General features: G+C 42.2%; 1 protein-coding gene across 3 annotated transcripts in view; it reads right to left on the bottom strand.

Annotated features, from left to right (window-relative positions):
- The window catches only part of LOC147018412 (putative G protein-coupled receptor 153), a 128076-nt gene that overhangs the window by 35060 nt on the left and 69091 nt on the right, over positions 1-23925 (bottom strand). For all 3 annotated transcript variants that reach the window (XM_085898032.1, XM_085898030.1, XM_085898031.1), the window contains exon 3: positions 14374-14563. In XM_085898032.1, coding sequence (XP_085754158.1) covers positions 14374-14563 — 190 coding nt within the window. The remainder of the gene's footprint in view (positions 1-14373; positions 14564-23925) is intronic.

Below are 23925 nucleotides of genomic sequence, written 5' to 3'. Positions count from 1 at the left end.
AAGTAATTTGACCGGTCGGAGGATTAATCGTCTTCAGCGAGGGATGGATGAACAGTAGGTTAATTTTGAATAATGAAATAAATAATGGATTGTGTGGTGAGGGAGATGGATACAGATGGACCGATGGACGAGAATAAACCAAATGTAGGGTTGAAGGAAAAACCGACTGGATGAATGGGGGGGGGGGGTGGTTGTTGAATTGAGGTTTAGTGAAACGGATTTAAAGTGGTAAATGAGGAAATGCCATACCGGGAACACATGGACTATCTTCACAACGCATTTCCCCCCTCAAACTCCTGGATACAAGGCAAGGATCTATCTACACACAAAACTATGAAATAACTCATTCTGGGGAACCATACGTGTTCAGTACATGGATGCGCTCCCCCGGCATATATATCCAAAACTGTAACACTATATATCGGTGTATGGATATGCATAAGCTCCATTCTATCAAGATATCCACACACAGTGTGTGGGGGGGGGGGTGAGTAGGGAGGGAATCTTCCCCCTCATTACTTGTACTATACTCTAATTTTCATTATGTGTACTTTCTCAGAATATTGAGTTCTAGAAATATGATGTAAGACTGTTAAATATAGTACTGTGTAATTATGGAGGAAAGGCACATCAAAAACGGCACATGATGTTTAAAAAAAAATTCATCAAAGCACATGCTGTGGATTAACAGAGGAATAATTCTGTCCTTACACACTTGTATCCCTGCATTATTTTCTCAGTGGCACCCAGCGCAAGTTATCTCAGCCATAAGGAAATGCAAAAAGAGTAATTCCTTCAGCAGAAAACATCCTTCACCCCCAAGTATCTGCATGGCCTGTTTTCTCTCCAAATGATATCCCACATCACTCCATGCAATAGAGTGGGGCAATTTAGCTAAATATAGCATAACCATTGTGCATTTTGTGAGGAAAGCACCAAATTTGGCACACTAGTAGCCGAACATATTATGAACAGATTTGGATCTTGGGCCATCTCAAAATTTTTGATGGCAGTGGAAAATGGCTGCCACAGCCAGCAGCGGCTGAATTTGAGATGGCTCAATATCCAAATCTGTTCATAATATGTTAGGCTACTAGTGTGCCAAATTTGGTGCTTTCCTCCCAAAATGTACAATTGTTATGCTATATTTCGCTAAGTTGCCCCACTAATACTAAATCGGAATTTTACATTCTGCAATCAAGATAGTTGTAAACTTCCGAATCGATTTAAAATGCTTCTGCAAACGATGTTCATGTTGTCAAGTCATTTGTATGCCTTCCATCCTTCCAGGATGACTTCAAATTGTATGAAAGTTATCCTTGAGCTGTCTCGCCTGCGTTGGAAACACGGTCCAGCTACAAACTGTCACTTTGGTGTTTCCCCATGCAGGTGATCCATCATCAAGGTGTACATCATCCTCTGTTCATCAGAAGAACATTGTTGGGAAACCAATGTTGGGTGGATGTTAAAGATCCCACGGTGACCTTCTTGAAGACTATGTGAGTTATCTCTGGTACCCTGAATAAATTACAAATTCCTGCCTTAACTGCGGGTAGAAAGTGGTCTGGTATCCCTGGATAACCCTTGGCATCAGGATACACTGCTTGCTTTCTCGGAGTGTGTATTTTTTTTTTTTTGGGCTGGGCAAGGTTGTTATCATATATGAATAGCTGTCTTCGGCTATGAAGGGTGATAATGTGTCTCCCCGACCCATAAACCTCTCCATGGTCGGTTTGATGTGCCCTCCTGCTTCCTTTGTACAAACACCTTATTTTTTCCTCCAGAATAATTGGCTATATATGGGATAGTATACAAGAGCTAGAAATCGATATGGCAAATACTGAGCACTGCAAAGTGTAAGGCAACAGCTGTTTGCACAATCATCCTCATGATAAATGGTGTTAATTCACTTGTTATTCAAGAGTTTTAACCAATTACAAATCGCATAAATTGAGCCCAATTAATGGCCGAATTAATGGTACATCAATATACAATTAAACCTACATTTTCCACGAGCAAGCTTTCCTTTGAATTTCCTCGACGTTGTTCATATTTCAAATGGGAACCATATTTTTTTTTCCTATTCTTTTCCTCCACCCGGAGTCAATTATATGCTGAACAGTTAGAATGGCCTCCCCTTTTGCCAGGGATGTGCAGTCTCAGCGATTGTTAACGATGTTTGTTTGTTTTTTTTTTGCCCAGTGGGAATGAAAACACCATTTTGGTGATTGAAGAGATGCCTGCTCAAATGGAGTCTCTGCTGGAGTGTCACAGGCTGAAGCAACTACAGCTTGTGTGGCCATTCTGACATGCGTCACCGATTCCATCTGTCGTGTTCCATTATATCAGCAGATATACGTCATGTTAGAAGGCTGTTTTCCTCTGCAGGTCCATCTTTGCCGCAGATGCGATTGTAGCATTTATGGACAAAAATGTTTTTTTGTTGTCGTTTAGAAACTTTTTATTTTGCTCGGTTTTATGACCGACCAAGGTAAAACAAAAAAAAAGCTTCCTGGCAAAAAAAAAAGGGCTTACTTGTGAGAAAGATATCATGGCACCATTTTGTTTACATATGTCAACAAACTGATCTGAGGCTCATGGAAGAACTTGTCTGCATATCTCAGGCAATTCAAAGACATTATGACATATCCAATGCACTTTAACATGAATGAAAAGGATGTTGGTAGATGGCGGACAAACACTTTTGGTAAACAGGTAAATTTGAACTTGACCTGGGGGTTCAGATGGGAACACAAACAAGCCGAATCATCACACTTGAGACTGGGTGATGATGGCCTTGTTCTTTTGTTGTTTCTTAATCCATGACTATTATTTAATACACCGGCAGTGGACAAAAAAAAATGGAAACACTAATGTAAAGTCACTTAATATGGTGTTGGGCCACTATGCGCAGCCAGTACGGCCTGTATGTGCCACAGCATAGAGTCCACCAGCGTCTGGAATTCTGCACAAGGGACACGGCACCATTCTTCCATGAGAAAGTCGATCAACTCACCCCTGCTTGATGGAGGTGGAAAACGCTGTCTGAATCATATTCCAGAATATCTCATATGCTTGATTGGGTTCAGATCTAGTGATTGAGAAGGCCATGGCATATGAATAATATCAGTGTCAAGCTCATCAAACCATTGGGTGACCGACCACACGTGCTCTCTGGGTGAGGGCATTTGGGGGGAAGGGGGGTCTCCTCTTACAACCATGCTAACCATAATTATAGGCAAAGAAGGGCTGTGCAGCAATTTCAGCTTATCTGGAAGTGGAATTCCAGATAAGGTATTGTCATCGTGCATTGTCATTGTCCATCCGTTTGTCTCCTATTTCGACTTTCTCAGCCAATCCGTTGGGCCGATGCAGCTGAAATTTGGCAGCAACATTCCGCTCCTAACTGGAAATGGGGATTGCAAAACTCATTCTGGTCACATGACATTAAGTGGGTCAAAATAGCAGGCTTAGTAAATTCCTTCAAAAATATTCTTCTCCAGACCCACCAGTCACAATGCTACCAAATTTGGGTTACAACATTCGGCTACGGCCCAAATAAGCTTAAGGTACAGTAGTCCTATTTTTATAGCTGACCCGAAGCATACTGGGATGTTATCTGCTTTTTTTAGCACATGGGCCTCACCTGTGTGGAAGCCATTGCTTGGTATCCCTCATTTACCCAGGTGTTTTCATATTTTTTTATCCACGACCTGTATGTCAACAAATAATCCATCCACCCATCAGGATCATACTCTGCGCAGAGCATTGGTGCTGCCTAAGCAGTCTCCTTGGCAATTGAGCACAATCCTGGACGGGTCATCACTCCGACACAGGATACCAGCAAGCTGGCACTCATTTTGCCGACCTCAGAAGGATAACAGGCAGAGTCAACCCCACCTGGTTTTAATTCAACAGCCAAGGGGGATTTGAACTCAGGATCCTAGGATCCCAAGGCCACCACCATAACCATTAAGCCAACACCAGGCAGAACGAATAATACACTACCCGAATTATTTGTCAGTCAAACCAGATTACATGTGCGACTTGCTACAGGTACCATGCAAACTTGTACTGACCTGTTTCATGGTCGAGTTGTTAGCGACTAAATCACCTCCCCCACCAGGTTTCCTGTTGAGGAGGGTTTATAGATACGGACACACAGCAGGATTAAAAACAAAACCTGTCAAAGGTCGGACGAGCTCCTTGTAAGCCAATGGCCATTTATTTCTCGTGCCCAACTGTGTCTGAGGACATCCTCCTGTCGTTGAGTTACATTTTTTTAGGAGGTTGGTGGCAGGATTTGCAAACTGGCAACCGTAAAACCCTTCACTCCACAAAACACACGAAAACCAAAAGAAAACTGAAAATCCACTTCATGAGAGTACCACCTGTGCAACAGCCCTTCGCAGAGCAGCTCACCAGATGACGGGATTTGCGGCAAAGCCTTCAGGACCCCCACTCTTTAATGAGAGGAGGAAAAACATGGGGCAACCTTCCCAGGTTGGATTGCGGTAGTGTGCGTGTCAGGGTGGTGCTGAGGTGTCGTCCACCAGAAGGTGGTCTCCTCGGGTTAACCTGAGGTGGTCCTTTCGGGTGGGTGCCTGGAATGTCCTATCCCGAAGAGAGGATGATCACCTGTCTCTGCTCTCATCTCAGCTCAAGCATTTGAACATTGGGATTGCAGCACTCTCTGAGGTTCGGAGACCGGATAGTAGCAAGATCATTGCGGGTGGTCACACTGACTATTGGTCTGGTCGCTGTGACGGTTCCCATGCCCAAGGAGTTGCTGTAGCTGTGTCCAATAAACTCACTCCAATGATAATTGGAGTAATTGGAGTTGACCGGTAACACCCGTCAACAAGCGTATTATGAGACGAACGAGTCGTCACTCCTTGGGTGTCGTTTCTCTGGTCTCTATATGCTCCGACTGAGGTGTGATCTCACCATGAAGGACGCATTCTACGCCACGCTAGAGTCTTTGGTTGATCAGTGCCCGAGGCGAGATACTCATCTAGTCTTGGGGAATTTCAATGCATCGAATGGAACTGATAGGGATGGTTATGAGACATGTGTTGGTCCCCATGATTCTGGTACTGTGAACCAGAATAGCACTAAGGAAGGGTGATCTCCAAGACTGCAATCACTACCGAGGGGTGACGCTGCTCTCCTCTCGGTACCAGGCACGGTCTTTGCTCGGAAAATTATTGATAGGGTTCGCCACCATCAGCTTTAGTACCACTTGCTTAAATATTCCATTGCACCTTTTGAATGGAGTGGGTCATTCATTGTGTCATATTCTGTCAAAATTCAAAATTCTTACCTAAACTGACAAGGGCGCTGCATTAGTGGCAGAGCTGTGCCTCAGGATTGATGCAACTAGGAATAGCGGCTAAATTCACAACTGAAGCTCTATTATTTCTACATATTTGCCGGACATTTGGACCAATTTCAAAAATCCAGACTCCCTGCTCATCTCCACTCATTTGTTCTTCTTTTTTTTCCTGGATATGACAAATGCCTTTATTTGTGGAATCAACTTCCACATTCTCTTCAATCTCATTCTTCCCTTCATGGCTTCAAGACAGCTGTTCACTAACCCCATCCACAACCATGATCTTCTGGACCCCCGTTAACCATCCCAGGTTTTTCCTTCCATTTCTGTAATTGGCAGTTTGCAGCTGTATCCATATTGTTCACCCGCTGTATCCTCCCCTTGCTCTCATTCTTACCCATGTCCCTTATTTCTCCAAGTCTCCCTCTATTTTGTACCTTAACCTTGCTGTTGGTGTGTTCTCTACCCCTTCTCTTTCTGCTGTTCCTTTTGTTCTGTTGTGTTCTGATCCATTTTGTGTTCTAGCTCCTCCACAAGCCTCGAAACTGAATACAAAAATTATAACTGCCTGTCCTGAAGCTCACCTGGATCAGGAGCAACAGTCACTCAAACCCTCCACAGACCTCATTAGACCCTGAATTTTTGATGCCATGAGCAAACTTAGGTACATCACAAGTGATGAAGGTTGTAGTCAAGTTTCATCAAAGTCATGTGTGTAGTTTTGGAGAAGAGAACAAACACCTATTTATTTATTTGGGGGGGGGGGTCAACCCTCCCCCCCTTGTAAACACCCCTAATGAGTGCAGATTTTGATGCGGTCAGTACACCTTTGTGAGGCATCAGATATGAAGCTTGTGGCTAAGTTTCATCAAAATAGTATGCTTGGTTCAAGTGATAATGACTGGTGTTTATGGACTGACTCACTCACTCACTCTCACTCACCTATGGACACTGCTCACTCACTTAAGCTCACCTGACTAAAGTCCAGGTGAACTAAAAATGGCTTACTTGTGAGAAAGATATCATGGGATCATTTTGCATCCACATGACTGCAGATTGTATATCCAGCGTAAATTCTTTTCTGAAGAACTGTGTACTCCGTGATGCAGCGCCCCTTGGCACTGTCTCAAACAGTGGTGAAGTCGGATCCAATTTAGACAAGAAACAACAAATGAATTCTGGATTAAACAGCTCAGAAGCAAGCACTCGATACCAACTTTGCCATCAGACAAAGTGAGGACGTAACAGTATCATACCGTTACCTACAAATGTTCACTGTGGCAATGGTGGACATGAGGTAAGTTAATACACAATGCACTTTGTTTTCTTTTAAAGTATGTGTGAAACTTGAATGAAATAAAGAAGATGCAATTGCTAAAGCACCATTGATGCACAGTTGTAATCCTTCAAGGATGCACGCGTGGCTTTTCTAAAGGCTTCTATGATGTTCAAGGGTTGCCCTTCAGAATCGAAGATGGCTGTTGGTATAGTACTTGCAAACACCTGGGCGGTGAGTTTGTTTATCGTGGAAGAACTACTGCCCACACAACAACCACACTCCAATATAGTAAGCAGTGTAACACAGCTGGTGCCAAGGAATAGTAGAGAACACCAGACCACTTGCTATCCACACTGGCAGCCCATTCCCCAGAATGTGATCTGCCAATCGACCAATTTGTCTCTTGCTTATCGCTTGGAAGACTACACCAACTTACTACTGGATAAACAGAGGCAATTTGAGCTGTAAGGAACCTTCCCCAATGTTTCATCCCACCCAGGAATTGAACCTGTGACCTCTCGTTTTGATGGCAAGCATGCCATCCACGATGTTATGGAACTCCAAATTGTATCACAACTGTAACTGTAGTCTTGCAAGTTACATAATCTTGACGACACAATGCTGAAAAGCAAGATAAAAGTTCTTAAACCATTATAACTTAGCATTTTTGTTTACGAGATTGAAGGTGTTTTGCCTAACTCTAATTTTTGGCCTGTGTCAGTCTGCCTGGAACAGGCCCAAATGCTTCTGAATCATCAATTAACTTGGGGGAAGAACAGACTTTGAAAGAACACTGCAGAGAACGTTAATTGCACAATGAATATTATAAACAAGAAACTTGAACGCGGAAGGAAGCCATTATGGCCCATCAAGCCTGCACAATGGTTGCCAACATATGGTTGTTTGTTCATGCTCTATCCCTTTCAAATGCTCAACATCAAGGAAGGAATTTGATGGCCACATTGATGGCTCACCTCGGCCACAGTTATTGGTGCTGTTGCTTGCCTTCCTGGTTTTGGAGCACAATATGATTAGAGCCAACTGCGAAATGGCATGTTTCTGTGGAAAATAGATAATAACAGGATGAAAGTAGGAATTCTTCAGGAAGAAACACAAGGATGATGAAAGGGATGCTCTTGGGGCTTCAAATATTCCAGCTTACTGTTTAAATCTGCTTTTATATTGTTTAGTCAAATCTTCCAAAAGCATTAAATTTAACACTTAGACGAGAGGGTCAAGCTCTTGTCATACCACCTCCAATCATTAAATCTTTGGAGGAGCATGAGTGTTGTTTTCTTCTTCCTTTAGTTAAGCAGTGATGCAAACAACACTCATCAGCAAAATCTGATTCATCAGGAATTGAGGAGGGGGAAGGGGAGGATTGGGGATTGCAATTCCAAGAACGTAGTTGAGTGAAGTCATGATGTGCCATCACAAAATCCTCATGCTTCCTACCTAAAGCAAAGTTCAAAGATGGCAAAACGTACCACCAGGTATGGCCCAATATCAAATTTTGAGTGAATTTTTTTTCCCCATTTTGACCCCTGTGACCTGAAATCCCCACTTCCTGGTGCATGGACCCAGTGGTCAAAGCAATAATAGATAAACAAAATAAATAATTGGTACATATTTCATGCACCACCCAATGTTGATTACCTCTCCAAAGTTGAACTTTAAAATGTGCCCGTAATTGCATTCTTCGATATTTGACCTTTTGACCTCACCCCAGGGGGGAGGGGGGCAGGGACAAAATGATACTGCACTTGTACATTCTGGCCATATGGTGATCATAACTACCAAGTTTGCTGAATTTCTACACAACCGCCTCAAAGGAGAGAGCATGATGGACGGACAGACAGAAAGACAGACGGAGGTAATTACAATATCCCCCCATTTTTTTTTTCAAAAACCATGGGGATAACAAAGAAATGCAGACAAAGGAGAATATATTTAATTTGTGTCCACTTGGCATGCCCTGCATCTATTGTCCAACTTTAGAAGCAAAAATCAATTGTTCTAAATAACATGGCATGATATAGAAATCTAAAATGACAGTTTCCATTGTAAAAGCCTTTTTGTAATACAAAATTAAAAAGAAAACTCTCGAGATAGAAATGGTACAAATGTGTATGGAAATGATTGTTATTTTTGCTTGCGTCCATGGAAATATCATATGCATCACACGTTATCATGTGATGACGAACTGAAACAATTCTGTTTCCCTGTAATTTTGCATAAAGGGATGGGTGAAGAGCCGTGCAAAGTGCAGAGGCGTTCCTAGCATCAATCTGTCATTACAACATGTTTAAACAAATTGACAGAGCTATCGTGGAGCCCTTCATGGGCTTCTTGGAATGGTATTCTACCATAATGAAATGGTAATATCTGGTTCCTTTAGCGCATTTATTTTCATTGTAAAAATGACATTTAGGGTTACCTTTTCTGCATGAGGCAGTCCGTCCTTTTTGACAGAAGTCTGTAGTTGTTCTCATAAATTATTATTCTCCTCTCTCTCTATTATATATAAATATATATATAAATATATATATATATATATATATATATATCCATATCTCTCTCTCTCTCTCTCTCTCTCTCTCTCTCTCTCTCTCTCTCTCTCTCTCTCTCTCTCTCTCTCTCTCTCTCTCTCTCTCTCTCTCTCTCTCTCTCTCTCTCTCTCTCTCTCTCTCTCTCTCTCTCTCTCTCTCTCTCTCTCTCTCTCTCTCTCTCTCTCTCTCTCTCTCTCTCTCTCTCTCTCTCTCTCTCTCTCTCTCTCTCTCTCTCTCTCTCTCTCTCTCTCTCTCTCTCTCTCTCTCTCTCTCTCTCTCTCTCTCTCTCTCTCTCTCTCTCTCTCTCTCTCTCTCTCTCTCTCTCTCTCTCTCTCTCTCTCTCTCTCTCTCTCTCTCTCTCTCTCTCTCTCTCTCTCTCTCTCTCTCTCTCTCTCTCTCTCTCTCTCTCTCTCTCTCTCTCTCTCTCTCTCTCTCTCTCTCTCTCTCTCTCTCTCTCTCTCTCTCTCTCTCTCTCTCTCTCTCTCTCTCTCTCTCTCTCTCTCTCTCTCTCTCTCTCTCTCTCTCTCTCTCTCTCTCTCTCTCTCTCTCTCTCTCTCTCTCTCTCTCTCTCTCTCTCTCTCTCTCTCTCTCTCTCTCTCTCTCTCTCTCTCTCTCTCTCTCTCTCTCTCTCTCTCTCTCTCTCTCTCTCTCTCTCTCTCTCTCTCTCTCTCTCTCTCTCTCTCTCTCTCTCTCTCTCTCTCTCTCTCTCTCTCTCTCTCTCTCTCTCTCTCTCTCTCTCTCTCTCTCTCTCTCTCTCTCTCTCTCTCTCTCTCTCTCTCTCTCTCTCTCTCTCTCTCTCTCTCTCTCTCTCTCTCTCTCTCTCTCTCTCTCTCTCTCTCTCTCTCTCTCTCTCTCTCTCTCTCTCTCTCTCTCTCTCTCTCTCTCTCTCTCTCTCTCTCTCTCTCTCTCTCTCTCTCTCTCTCTCTCTCTCTCTCTCTCTCTCTCTCTCTCTCTCTCTCTCTCTCTCTCTCTCTCTCTCTCTCTCTCTCTCTCTCTCTCTCTCTCTCTCTCTCTCTCTCTCTCTCTCTCTCATTGGATGACCTTTTGACACAACTTCAAGGTTATGGAGCCACTGTTCGGAGAGTCGATTGTAGACCCTCTATTCGGAGAGATTCGAGAATGGAAGGGTCGAAAGCTCTGATGACAGTTCCCAACTGATGATCCGGATGTCCATTGAATCAGGCAGTTATTAAGTTGAAAAAACTCTTCAATTCTCTAACTCCATCTCCATCTCTCTGTCTGATTGAACAATTTCCAGAGACAATTAAGGTTCTGGACACACTGTTCGGACCCCAAATAGCTTAAGGAATTCTCACATATTCTGTCTCTGTCTCTGTCATCTCTGTCTGCTTTGTCTGAAGGATGATTCAATGCTGTCAAAACAGCCCCATGGCAAAGATTATGCTAGGGGGTTTTCCACTTTAAAAGTGACATTTTATAATTACCCAAAAGAGGATTCTTATGACATAAAGCAAGCTGAAGTCTGATTCACAAGACGTGAAAATAAATAGCATTTGGAAAATGACACATGGGAATATGTTGTTCCTTTCATTTGATATTTAATGGGAATGGTATTTGTGACAGAAATTTACAGCAAACCAAACGTAGCATTTATTTGATGTTCAGAGTAACTGTTTTGAGGCTAATTAATATCGACACGTTGATTAATTATAATAACCATTACTATATGATAGGTGTGCTCCATCTCATCCGAGATTGACTCATTCTGCAGTAATTTACCGAAATGAATCATTTATTCCTTCCACAGTGGAAAAAAAAACAATGCTTGGAATTGTGGTTAGTGAATCTGCTCTAGGTCTGGTAGCTTAGCGGTTTGATTCTGACCATGGTCCAGTCACACCAAGGACTTTTAAAAAAGTATGTGCTGCTTCCTCAGTTGCTGCTCAGCATTTCGAGCATACAGTGCCTTCCATAAGTATTCGAACAGTAAAGTCAAATTTGTTATTATTGCTATATATTCAAGAAATTTGGATTTGAGATCAAAAGAAGAATATGAAGCAAGAGTACAGGTGGTCAGCTTTTATTTATTGGTATATCTATCTGTATATGTTTTGCCATTGTAGAACAATAGCAGTTTTTATGTTAAGTACCCCCATTTTAGGTAAGCATAAGTATTGGAACAGACCAACTTAAAGTAAATGAAAGCAGTATAATAATTAGTATTTGGTTACATATCCCTTTCATGCAATAACCCGCATCGAGCCTGTGACTCAATGACATCACCACACTCTTGGTGTCTTCCTTTGAGATGCTTTGCCAAGCCTTTACTGCAGCCATTTTCAGTTGTTGGTTTGGGTGGTTTCTGACTTTAGTCTCCTCTTCAGCACGTGAAATGCATGTTTAATTGGATTTAAATCAGGAGATTGACTTTACCAATCTAAAACCCTCCACTTTTGTCCGCTGATGAACTCCTTGGTTGTGTTGGCAGTGTTTTGGGTGATGGTCTTGATGCATGGTGAAGTGCTGCCGGATGAGTTTGGAGGCATTTTTTGTACGTTTCTGTGCACTTCTGAATTCATTTTGCTGCTGCCATCATTAGTTACATCATCGATAAAGATGAGTGATCCAGTTCCAGAGGCAGCCATCCACCATGCTTCACAGATAAGGGAGTATGTTTTGGATCATATGCACTTCCTTCCTTTCTCCACACTTTTACCTTTCCATCTCTTTGGTAAATGTTTATCTTGGTCTCATCTGTCCATAAAACTTTGTTGCAGAACTCTACTGGCTCACCTCTGTACTTCTTGGCAAATTCTAATTTAGACTTTCCCTATTTGGCACTGATGAGAGGTTTGCATCTTGCGGTGTAGCCTACTGTCGACGTCTTCTGTGAATGGTAGATTGTGATACTTTCACCCCTGCATTCTGGAGGTTGTTAGTGATGTCACTGACAGTTGTTTTAGGGTTTTTCTTCACAGCTCTGATGATTTTTCTGTCATCAACTACAGTTGTTTTCCTTTGCCGACGTGGTCGTTGTCTATTGCGGAATACACTAACGGTTTCTTTCTTTTTCAAGATATTCCAAATTGTTGTATTTGTGATGCCCAATTGTTGTGCTGTGGTTCTAATGGAATTATTATGTTCTTTCAGCTTCCCCATTGTTTGCTTTTCTTTCATAGACAGTTCTCTGGTCCTTATGTTGGTTTATGCCTACTGACTCCAAAGGCAGACTCACAGGGCAAAATCAAAGGCTAAAACCAAGATTATACATTCACAGCTCTTTTATGTGTAAAAAATCAATGCAACAAGAAACATCTGAGCAACAAGAAACACCTGTCAGTCATTTGTTCCAATACTTATGCTTACCAAAATTGGGGGGGACTGAACATAAAAACTGCTATTGTTCTACAATAGTAAAACATATATATGTATAAATAGCAAGAAATGTAAGCTGACATTCTGCACTCTTGCCTCATATTCATCTTTTGATCTCAAATCCAAATTGTTTGAGTATATAGCAATAATAACACATTTGACTTCACTGTTCTAATACTTATGGAGGGCACTGCAGATCACAGAAAAAACCCACAAAATAGATATTTCTGACCATGTAATCATTACTATTTAGATTTTCGTGTCTTTCTTATTATCTTCCATCCGAAATCACATTTTCGTATGTGGATCAAATTGGCCATAAATATATTAAAGTCACAACTAGTAAAAGTTTGCAAACATTATGATTTGAATGTCATCAAGGGAGAAGACATGAAAAATTAGAAAGGGGCTATTCGATGTTACGATGCCACCAGATATGCCACTGCCCACATTATTACATCATGACACATACCTTTACCAAGCTTGATTTAAATCCCTGAACCCAGATTCAAAATATTAAATAATTCTCACTGCCAGACCATGTATCCGAAGAGGTTGAAATTTAAAAATTTATATTCCCCATGATGACCAGATCTTAACTGCAATGTTTCATGCCGATTGATGAAGCGGTTCAAGAAAAAATTTTTTTTGAGATTTTCGTTGAATCCAATATGGCTGCCAGACCATGTGACTTATTAATTATTTGTGAACACACTGGTATCCTCAAGGCTTGGGGAACATGTGGATGAAGTTTCCCCTCAATCTGTCAAGTTGTTCTGGAGAAGAATTTTTAAAAAGTTTTATTCTTCAAAAAATCATAGCTACCAATCCATGTGACCTATGATGTCATAGGTGGAGAACTTTTTGTTCGTCATTGATAGGCAGGCAATCATACCTGTAAAGCTTTGCCTTGATCTGTGCAGCCGTTTCAGCAAAGAAGATTTTTTTGAAGGTTTTTATGTTAAAAAAAATATATAGCTGCCAAACCACGTGACCAATGACTTCATCAATTTTTCCCTCCCATACAATTTAGCCCTAGATGATCCTCAAAAATTTCATACTGATCGGCTAAAGTGTTTGACGTATGCAATTATGATGTCATAATGAAACCACCTATGACATCATCAAAAAACATCAAACTCATTCCCCATGTGGAGTATTTGACATGTGCCAAGATTACATTTTCTCCATGTAGCGGTTTTTGAGATACAGAGGTCCAAAGTTTTTTATTTTTTCCAACATGGCTGCCACACCACATGACCTATGATGTCATACTCATCATAAAAACAATGTACATGAGTAGTTGCACCTATGGTGTAAATTTTGTGTCAATCAGATAAGCGGTTGCAGAGAAAACAGAGAAAATTAGCACAGACGGACGGACGGACAACCCAAAAACATAATGCCTCCGGCAACTTTGTCAGTGGAAGAAATTTACAGCAAAAAAGCAGAGGAAGAAGAAAACGAAGTACTTGCAGGCTCTTTTTGACGAACAGGTGTTAAAAAAGGAAAATAATAGTCCTTCCACAATATAAGACTGTCAATGCTTTCTTTTAAAAACAACAACTTACAATCAACTCTTCAGCTTTGCAAGGCACCACTACTATGAATTATAGCATGCCACTTGCCTCGGGGTTCAACATTCAGTCACCAGGACAGCACCTATGAACTGAAGTCATGAAATAGCAACCATTTTGAACCAGTTGTCAAGTTAAGCAGGTGGCCACATGAATGGAACATTTTCAACTAAAATTTCCCCAAACACAGATATAATTGGTTGCATAAAACACTTTCACTGTGACCGAGGAACCACATACATAGCAGTTATTGCTGTGTATGTAATTGCTTGTATGTATCTATGTCAAAACCATTACCTTCGTCTGCTTCATCGGATGCCAGCAGGGTGGCACAATGACTCCAAATGGTGGCGCATGATGCTCGGTAGCGGCCGCTTAAGACCAGGGATAGCGGTAGCATGAGGAGTGGTGTGGTTGCACACCATATCATGGCTAGGACCATCCAGGCTGTCTGGCTGGCCTGCCGTAAGCTCATAAAGCTTATGACCTGCATGAGAACCAAAGGCAGTTTCAAGGGTTTAAAAAGATGGTGCAAAAAAATAAAATAAAAAGGGCTGGGCGAATTGACAACATACTCCAATACATTGAATACTTAACGAATTCTAATCTACATTTTCACCTTCTGTTGGAAATATTATCGGTTACAACTGTGTTGTCATCACACTTACATGGAATGCATTGTATTTTGTACATACTGTATTTGTGAACGTTTCATCAAAGCAATCATGGCAATCTGATTCACGATTTATTTATTTATTTTCAGCATGTTTCAGTGCTGGCAGCATACTCGCCTCAAAGCTGTGTCTCCTGGGTTTGAATCCTGACCCAGATATAAACTGTCATCCCGGTGTTTCACAGGCAGGGTGATTCATCAATTTGTGTGCTGTCTCTTGGATGGACGTTAAATGGCTGTTCCGTCTGCCGGTATTAGTTAGTTGGTGGACGTTAAACCCTTACCTTAACAAAATAAACCAGTGGGAACAATTTACATAATCACAATCGCGGTAATGACGTAATGACGTCAATGAACACAGGAGTGTTGACTCCACCTCCATCTGGATGAAATGTGTCAAACGAATCTGTATGTTGGAAAAAGTGAATGACACCCCAATTTCTCTCAAACACAGCATGTCTTTCTGACAACAACTAATACGGAGATCTCCGTATAGGTTGTGAAATTTTTTTTTTTTTTTAGAAAGGGGGGGGGGGCCTGGATAAAGGGGAACCAACACTTAGTAATTGGTATTTCCTCTGGGCCCATTCTGGCTCTCGGTGCCCCTGCTGTGCGAGCCATCTCTTCAGGTTGACCTGTCAAGCCCAAATGTATCGAGTGAGGGCACGAAGCAGCTTAAAATTCTAGGGGGGTCTGGGGGCATGCTCCCCCAGAAAATGTTTGCTTTTTGATGTTTCTTTGATGCAATTTCATGCATTCGGGGTCACTCAGTCCTGCATTTGTCACTCGCTCGGGGTGATGGAGCACGGACCACTCGCTCGGGGTGACAGAGCACGGACCACTCGCTCGGGGTGACAGAGTACGGACCACTAGCTAGGGGGGACGGAGCACGAACCACTCGCTTGGGGTGACGTAGCATGGACCACTCACTCGGGGTGACTGAGCACGAACCACTCGCTCGGGGTGACGGAGCATGGACCACTCGCTCGGGGTGACGGAGCACGGACCACTCGTTCAGGGTGACAGAGCACAGACCACTCACTCTAGGTGAGGGAGCATGGACCACTCACTCGGGGTGATGGAGCATGGACCACTCACTCGGGGTGACGGAGCACGGACCACTCGCTCGAGGTGACGGAGCACGGACCACTCGCTCGAGGTGACGGAGCACGGACCACTCGCTCGAGGTGACGGAGCATGCACCACTCGCTCGGGGTGACGGAGCACGGACCACTCGCTCGGGGTGACGGAGCACGGACCACTCACTCGGGGTGACGGAGCACAGACCCCTCGCTCGGGTGACAGAGCACTGACCACTCACTCGGGGTGACAGAGCATGGACCACTCGCTCGGGGTGACAGAGCACGGACCACTCGCTCGGGGTGACGGAGCACGGACCACTGGCTCGGTGTGACGGAGCACGGACCACTCGCTCGGGGTGACGGAGCACGGACCACTCGCTCGGGGTGACAGAGCACGGAACACTCACTCGGGGTGACGGAGCACGGACCACTCACTTGGGGTGATGGAGCACGGACCACTCGCTCGGGGTGACGGAGCACAAACCACTCGCTCAGGGTGACCGAGGACGAGACACCCACTCAGGGTGGCGGAGCACAAACCACCCGCTCAGGGTGACGGAGCACGAACCACCCACTCAGGGTGACTGAGCACGAACCACCCGCTCAAGGTGATGGAGCATAACCACCCGCTCAGGGTAATGAAGCATGACCACCCGCTCTGAATGACGTGGCACGGCAAAAGCGTCGCAGAGTGAACGATTCGCTTAGAATGATGTAGCGTGGTACTGCTGTCAAAAATGGGTGCTCAGCAAGTGGCATAAGCACTCATGCAAGCACTCCAGTTGAATGGTTGATAAGGAACGGTTGGCCAGGCTGTCGTTCCATACCATAAAGGATCCCTTTAAACTTTGAAACCCGTCTTGACCGCGCACGCAGCAGTTAATGAAATAAAATGAATTAATGAAATAAAATGACTTCACCCACAAAAGAGTTGCAGTTTAATGCAGAACAACCCTGTAGATATCGCAATGTTCATTCGCCCGTGAAATTAACATTGCAGATTACCCGCCATCTTGCCTGCTCCTCTGTGCAAGTGTCACCTGGTGCATCAGTTGGAGGTCTGAGCAAATGTTATAACTTTATTTGAAAACATCCGTTTTGTTTTTTACCAGATTTGCTGTTATTCCTTTTGGAGTACCTCACGAAACCTCTGAAAATATCGACATAGATCTGGCGGATGTTATGGATAGGCAGTCCCTCAGGGGGGACAGGGCGTGAGGTTGAGCGGTGAATGCATTAAATCATGCAGCTCAATGAAGCTGGTTAATTTTGTTACATTCCCAAATTTTTTTGTTCACTCAATTTAATTCTTCAAACAGCAGAAAAAGAGAAGTTTAATGCTTCGGGTAAGGTGGGTACAGAAAGCAATGTGTTTCGGATACAAGATTTCGATGCAAACACTGAGTTTAGGCATTCAGCCTTTTCACTTGCCCTATCAGCATTGTCGGTAAGGGAGGGGATGGAGGGGGAACATACACCAGAAACTGATTTGATTAGACACCACCAGGATTTGGAGGAGGGACAGAGGTTTGAGACTACAAACTTGAGCTGAGAAAGATGTTGTTTTCTGGCTCTCCTGAGGGTAGATACACACTTGTTCTGAGCTTTATGGAAGGAAGTGCGATTACCCTCAGTTGGGTTTGCTTTCCATGAAGCAAAGGCAAGTTGTTTCAGGGCAACTGCCTCGCCACAAGCTTCAGTGAACCATAGGCAGGAGGAGGAGTGGGACAACTGAAGACGAAAGGTTCTTTTAAATTATAATATTTCACGACAGATTTCTACACTTATTTAGTCCGGACGATATCCGATCCTCAAAACCGAAATAATATTTTGATGATATACTTTAATAAGGCCGTGAGAGAAGATCGTGGAAAATTGAATCGTGTAATGCATTAAATCGCTCCAAGCTCCTAATTTGAAAACTTATCGTACTTACAAATGTGATGTACACAATGATTCATAGCTATGATGAACAGGCATTCGATAATATGAGTGAGGAAAGAGAAAAAAATCTTTATCGTGAAGAAATCGTTGTGGCCTGTTCCAAGTCAAGGCATGGTTGAGGAGGCCAAAAAACATGGCGGCTTCAGACCCCAGCAGGGCTACCCAGGAAACGTCTTAAGATCCAGAGAGTGATGTGGCTGAGGATTGCCTGATGAAGGATATAATTAAATAATGCCGTTAATTATCTTCAAAAGAGTGTTTTAATTAACCCAAACACCCAATTTTAACTCTTGCACTTCCTTGGAGTTTTCTTCGTGAGCAAAGTTTCAGACTGCTCGGTTTTATGGTTTTGGATTTATAGAGAACACACACACACACACACACACACACACACACACACACACACACACACACACACACACACACACACACACACACACACACACACACACACACACACACACACACACACACACACACACACACAGCCTTTTATTAGTATAGATGCATTTAATAAATAATATTTATTTATTTTATTTTTTATTAATGCCTCCATTATTTCATACCATCTGTAAATATTTATATTTAATCAATAATATTAATTAAGGAATTTATCTCACTAAAATAATTAATTCATTATTTTGATATCACATGCAATACAATCGGAACTTGTTTACACGAAAACCAACCAAACTTAAATACAAGGCGATGATGGAGTCGAAAGACATTCTCACACAAGACCTGATCAAACAATCAACCAAATATCCTCTGTTTAACATGATGGAGAAATCCTCCTCAGCACGTTCCACAAAATTATCCTTTACTGAACAAAGTCTTGCAAATCTGAATAGCTGAGATGAAAAGACATTATAACCCATTTTAATTTGTACATTGCGACATGGAAAGGTGTACAAGACTACAGGGAAACTGAAATCATCAACTTTATGATATACACTTGTACTACAACCATTCTGTCCAACTCCAACCAACACATCCAGACATGTAGCAACTGTGCAATCACAACCACTCCAGTTTGCATTCAGGCTATCTGGATAAATCATGTGAAGTTTCCTATCAAAAAAAATTAGAGTTAACCACACAAATATCAACTATATAATGACATGTATGAGATAATATTTTAGCTAATCCTCATTTTTACTCCTTCATCAGTTTCTGCATAAATGAAAATTCACAGAAAATTAGAAGAATGTCCACAAGTAGGGCGCTGCAATTCCCACCCATGGGAATATGTTTAACCTGTTGTATCATTATCCCACAAAAAGACAAAAGTATTAAATTAAATTAAAGTAACAGCATCCTTAAACTTCTGCTTATCGAAACAATGAAAACTTGAGTGTTTATTATTCTTATGAAGCTTAAGGATCCAGAAAAGTCTTGGAATACAAACATTTACCTCTTTTACATTTAATACCGAAATTATGAACCAAAACTTCCTGATGCTCAGAGATAATATCTTGGAGTGATTTATGACAAGGAACATATTATGTGCTATTTCCTATACTAGTGAAAGTAATCGTATCAATGCCTAACTCTCTTGATGAAATTTCTACATAAAACTTTTTACGAACCAAAACAAAATTATGAGCTGCCTTATCCGCTGGAGCTATTACGTAGCTGTCATGGAGCTTCCGAATGTGTTTACAAACACTCGGCTTGTTCAACATGAATGTTTCCATTTCAAAGAAATAACCCTATGCAGGCTCCTGCTATACTTCTCCAGTGTCCAACTTGCTGTCCTTTGCTGTTTCGCTCCTCCATGAGCCTAGAGCCTGAAACCCTTGTAAAAAAAAAAAAATCATATTGCTATTCCAGTGTTCTGTGGTTCTGCCCAAATATGGGTACAGTACTGCCAAAGCAGTTTATTGGCAAGGGTTATGCTGGGTGGTTTGCCATTGCCTTCCCAGCAGTACTTAGGGTAGGAATTTGTTCAGGGTGCTGGCAATAGCTCGTCTGCTCTTGGGATTTTTAAGGACACCGTGTGATTTTTAACTTCCATCAACTAATACTTGCAGATGGGACATCAGTTTTACATCAATCTGAAGGACAGCACATCCATAGATTAATCACCCTGCCTGTGAAACACCAGGATGACAGTTTACAACTGGGTCGGGATTCAAAACCAGGCTAGACGGCTTAGAGGTGAGTGTGCACACCTCTAAGTCATCCTGTGTCAGCCTCTTTAAATTATAGTAGAGTCAATTATCTAATGGTTTCCAATTTGAAAGCAGTTGTTTAAAGAGACTCCATTGTAATTACATCATAGAGTTGCCACGTTGGCATTTCCTGTTCCATAATCCACTTTCCATATTAATGTTGCAGCTCAATGCCATTTTGGACCAAGAACGATATGCTTGGAATATCTGAGTATACTATATTCCTAGTCTTGTTTGTCTGTATGTTCCATGTTCACAGCCATGTGAAAATAAATAATTTATCCAGACTTTGGAAACTTTGTTGTAAAGAACAGATAGTGATTATAATTAAGTTGGTAAATCTCTCGTGATAAGTAAACACTATACACAAAACTGGAGAAAACGCTGCAAAGATGACATTTGCCTTCTACTCACACCAGCAGCTTGTTTCTATTATTTTTGTCAAACAAGGTCATGTTCCGTACAAATCCAATGACAAACGAGAAAGCATCTGAAAATGCAAAGCCTGTCCGTGTCTGCCTTGTACTCAAACTAAACTAAACTTGCCGAAAATGACAGTTTTTTTTTAAGTACATTTTATTAATTTGTGTTTTCCACAATCTCATAATAAAGGTTTGTTGAAGATTTGATGACAAAAACTCAATTGGTGAAAATATTATGGCCTGGACATACAAACTGAATCTCAATGGTAAACTAGAAGGGAACTCGGTGGAGCGCATAGCTCCGCCACGCACCACGTAATGCCTGATCCACAAGAACATATCCAGCCCAATACATTTTTTTAAATATCATGCTTTAAATTACCATATCGTTTTGGTCTTATCTCTCAATGGTGAAGAATCACTTAAAAAATTAAACAATACTCATATCCAGATCCGGATCTTGACCAAAATTGAATCAATTCGTCCTTGCGACACACCCAACCTGTCCATTAAGTTTCGTCCGAATCCGTGCACAACTTTTTGAGATATCGCATGATATATCGTTTTTGGCCCGAACTCTCAATGGTGAAGAATCACTTAAAAAAAATTATAGTAGTTGGATCCCGATCCGGATCTTCAACAAAATCTAATAAGATTGTGTTGTCACATACCGAACCTGTCCTCAAAATTTCATCCGGATCCGTCCACAACTTTTTGTAATATCCTGTACACAACCAAACAAACAAACAGACAGACAGACAGATAAACAGACAGTAAGGGGTGAAAACATAACCTCCTTCACCTTCGGTGGCGGAGTTAAAAAAAATAGGAACGCCTGTCCTGAAGCTTACCTGGATCAGGAGCAACAGTCACTCAAACCCCCACATACCCCTTCGACCCCAATTTTTTAATGCCGCAAACAAACTTTGGTACATCAAGCATGATGAAACTTGTGATCAAGTTTCATCGGAATTCTGTGTGTAGTTCGGAGAAGAGAGCAAATACCTATGTTGGGGGGGCGGGGGCAGAAACCTCCCTATGGACTCCCTAAATAAGCATAGATTTTGATGCAGTCAAATACATTTTGGTACATCACGGGTGAAGAATATTGTGCTCAAGTTTTATTAAAATCGTGTGTGTAGTTTTGGAGAAGAGAAGAAATACCTATTTTGGGAGTCAACCCTCACCCAATTCCTCGTAGACCCCCTTAATGAGTGCAGACTTTGATGTGGTCGATAATCTTTGGGACAACATGTGTGATGAAGGTTGTGGTCAAGTTTCATCGAAATTGTGTGTGTAGTTACAGAGAAGAGAGCAAATAACTATTTGGGAGTGGGGGGGGTGTCAAACCCCCCCCCCTGTTGACACCCTTAATAAGCGCAGATTGTGATGCAGTCGATATACTTTGGTACATCATGGGTGAAGAATGTTGTGATGATGTTTCATGAAAATCATTTTTGTAGTTTCAGAGAAGAAAGCAAATACCTATTTGGGGGGGATCAAAAAACCCCCTCGTAAACCCGAATGAGCGCAGATTGTGATGCGGTCGATACACTTTGGTACTTCACTGGTGAAGAATGTTGTGGTGATGTTTCATCAAAATCATGTGTGTAGTTTCCGAGAAGAGAGCAAATAGCTAAAAAAAAATGGTTGGGGAAGGGAGGTTGCAGTAGTTTGTTTGCAATACCAGTTAGTTTGCAGTCCAGCTTCTTCAGATTACCAGCTGATAAAGCTGATCTCTGCAGCCAGCTCTTCCACTTGTTGCACTGCAGACCATGTCCGCATACTTCCACAGGAAGGAGTTGAAAACCCAACTGATAAAACAATCGGTCCCTGAAGATGACATCCAGTGATGGGTCAAAAATGTGGTAATTTGTTCAGGAAGCCGGCGATAACTCACCGACTCTTCACGAAAGACTTTCTTCAGTTTTTCAAACAAACAAACAGCCATAGGATATTGAACGTCCACCAGCTAACGCAAACAGATGAGTCCTTGACCTAGATGTCCATCCGAAGGACGAAACACCGTCACGTATCACCTTATCCCACATGAAACCTGGTTTGACATCCATCCGAGGGATGACATACTTCGTGATCCTAGGGATGGCACACTCTCCCTGTCTGCGAAGCATCAGTCCAACAGTTTATAATTATTGGTCGGGAATCGAACCCAGACTAGACATTTCTAAGGCAAGTGCACCATCTCTGGACCATCCTTTTCGGACTCCTGGACCCTCTAATCGACCAAACCCATTGTAATCCATTAACATTTATATGCACTTATCACTTTACATAAACACCTGTTTTAAATAGGGATAGTCTGTTTGAGGTTGTTCAACTTTTCTCACCGGTTGAAACATTTATATTCACCATTACATTCGAAGCCAAGCTTCTGTATTTTCTTTTTCCTCATATTTTATCTGCATTTATTTATTAAATGCCTCCTCCTATTCATTAATTCCATTGTTTAATCCCCACATATTATTGCACGTCCTACACTTGATGTGTTACCTTCTAGTCTTTGTCACTTCACTCTTCCATGAGCCTCGACTTTGGATACCAAACAAAAGTGAATTTTTTTTTTAAATACATAAAGTACACTAAATGTATGAAGAAGAAACTTGAATTACAACTTGAGTACTCCAGCCTTTACTGCATTGAGGTACTCCACCCTTAACATGGAGAAGAGATGAAAGGATTATGTTGAGAACCACACTTTGGCATCGAGGAGAGGAAGTCAGTAAGCCATGTGTGGAGTTGGCCTTGGATGCCATGGGTAGAGAGTTTGTAGAGCAAGGCGGGATGTCAGACTGTATCAAAGCTCGAGATATGTCAAGAGAGACGACGTGATCTCATGTCTGACATTGAGGGCTTGTGTGTGTGTGTGTGTGTGTGTGTGTGTGTGTGTGGGTGTGTGTGTGTGTGTGTGTGTGTGAGAGAGAGTGAGAGAGAGAGAGTGAGAGAGAGAGTGAGAGAGAGAGTGAGAGAGAGAGTGAGAGAGAGAGAGTGAGAGAGAGAGAGTGAGAGAGAGAGAGTGAGAGAGAGAGTGAGAGAGAGAGTGAGAGAGAGAGTGAGAGAGAGAGTGAGAGAGAGAGTGAGAGAGTGAGAGAGAGAGTGAGAGGGAGAGAGAGGGAGTGAGAGACAGAGAGTGAGAGTGAGAGAGTGAGAGAGTGAGAGAGTGAGAGAGTGAGAGAGTGAGAGAGTGAGAGAGTGAGAGAGTGAGAGAGTGAGAGAGTGAGAGAGAGAGAAAGAGAAAGAGAAAGAGAGACAGCGAGAGAGAGAGAGAGAAAGAGAAAGAGAGAGAGAGAGAGAGAGAGAGAGAGAGAGAGAGAGAGAATAAGCAGCATGTCCAATGAGAGTGACCAGGTCTGAATATGAATTGATGATCTCAGATGTGGTCGTTGGAGAAAGGAAGGATTTTCCATCAACTGCGATGATTGGATTTCATGACTTTGCTGATGAATGAATAAGTCTGCAAATCTGTAGTTGAGGAGATCGGTGTTTGTTCCTTGTTTGTGAAAGGCGGTGATGTTGGCTGATTTCCATGAGATGGA

This window comes from Eptatretus burgeri, chromosome 10 (assembly GCF_056783735.1).
Source record: "Eptatretus burgeri isolate ZD-2024b chromosome 10, Ebu_testis_v1, whole genome shotgun sequence".
Classification (NCBI taxonomy): Eukaryota; Metazoa; Chordata; class Myxini; order Myxiniformes; family Myxinidae; genus Eptatretus; species Eptatretus burgeri.
This window is presented reverse-complemented; position numbering and strand designations above follow the sequence as displayed.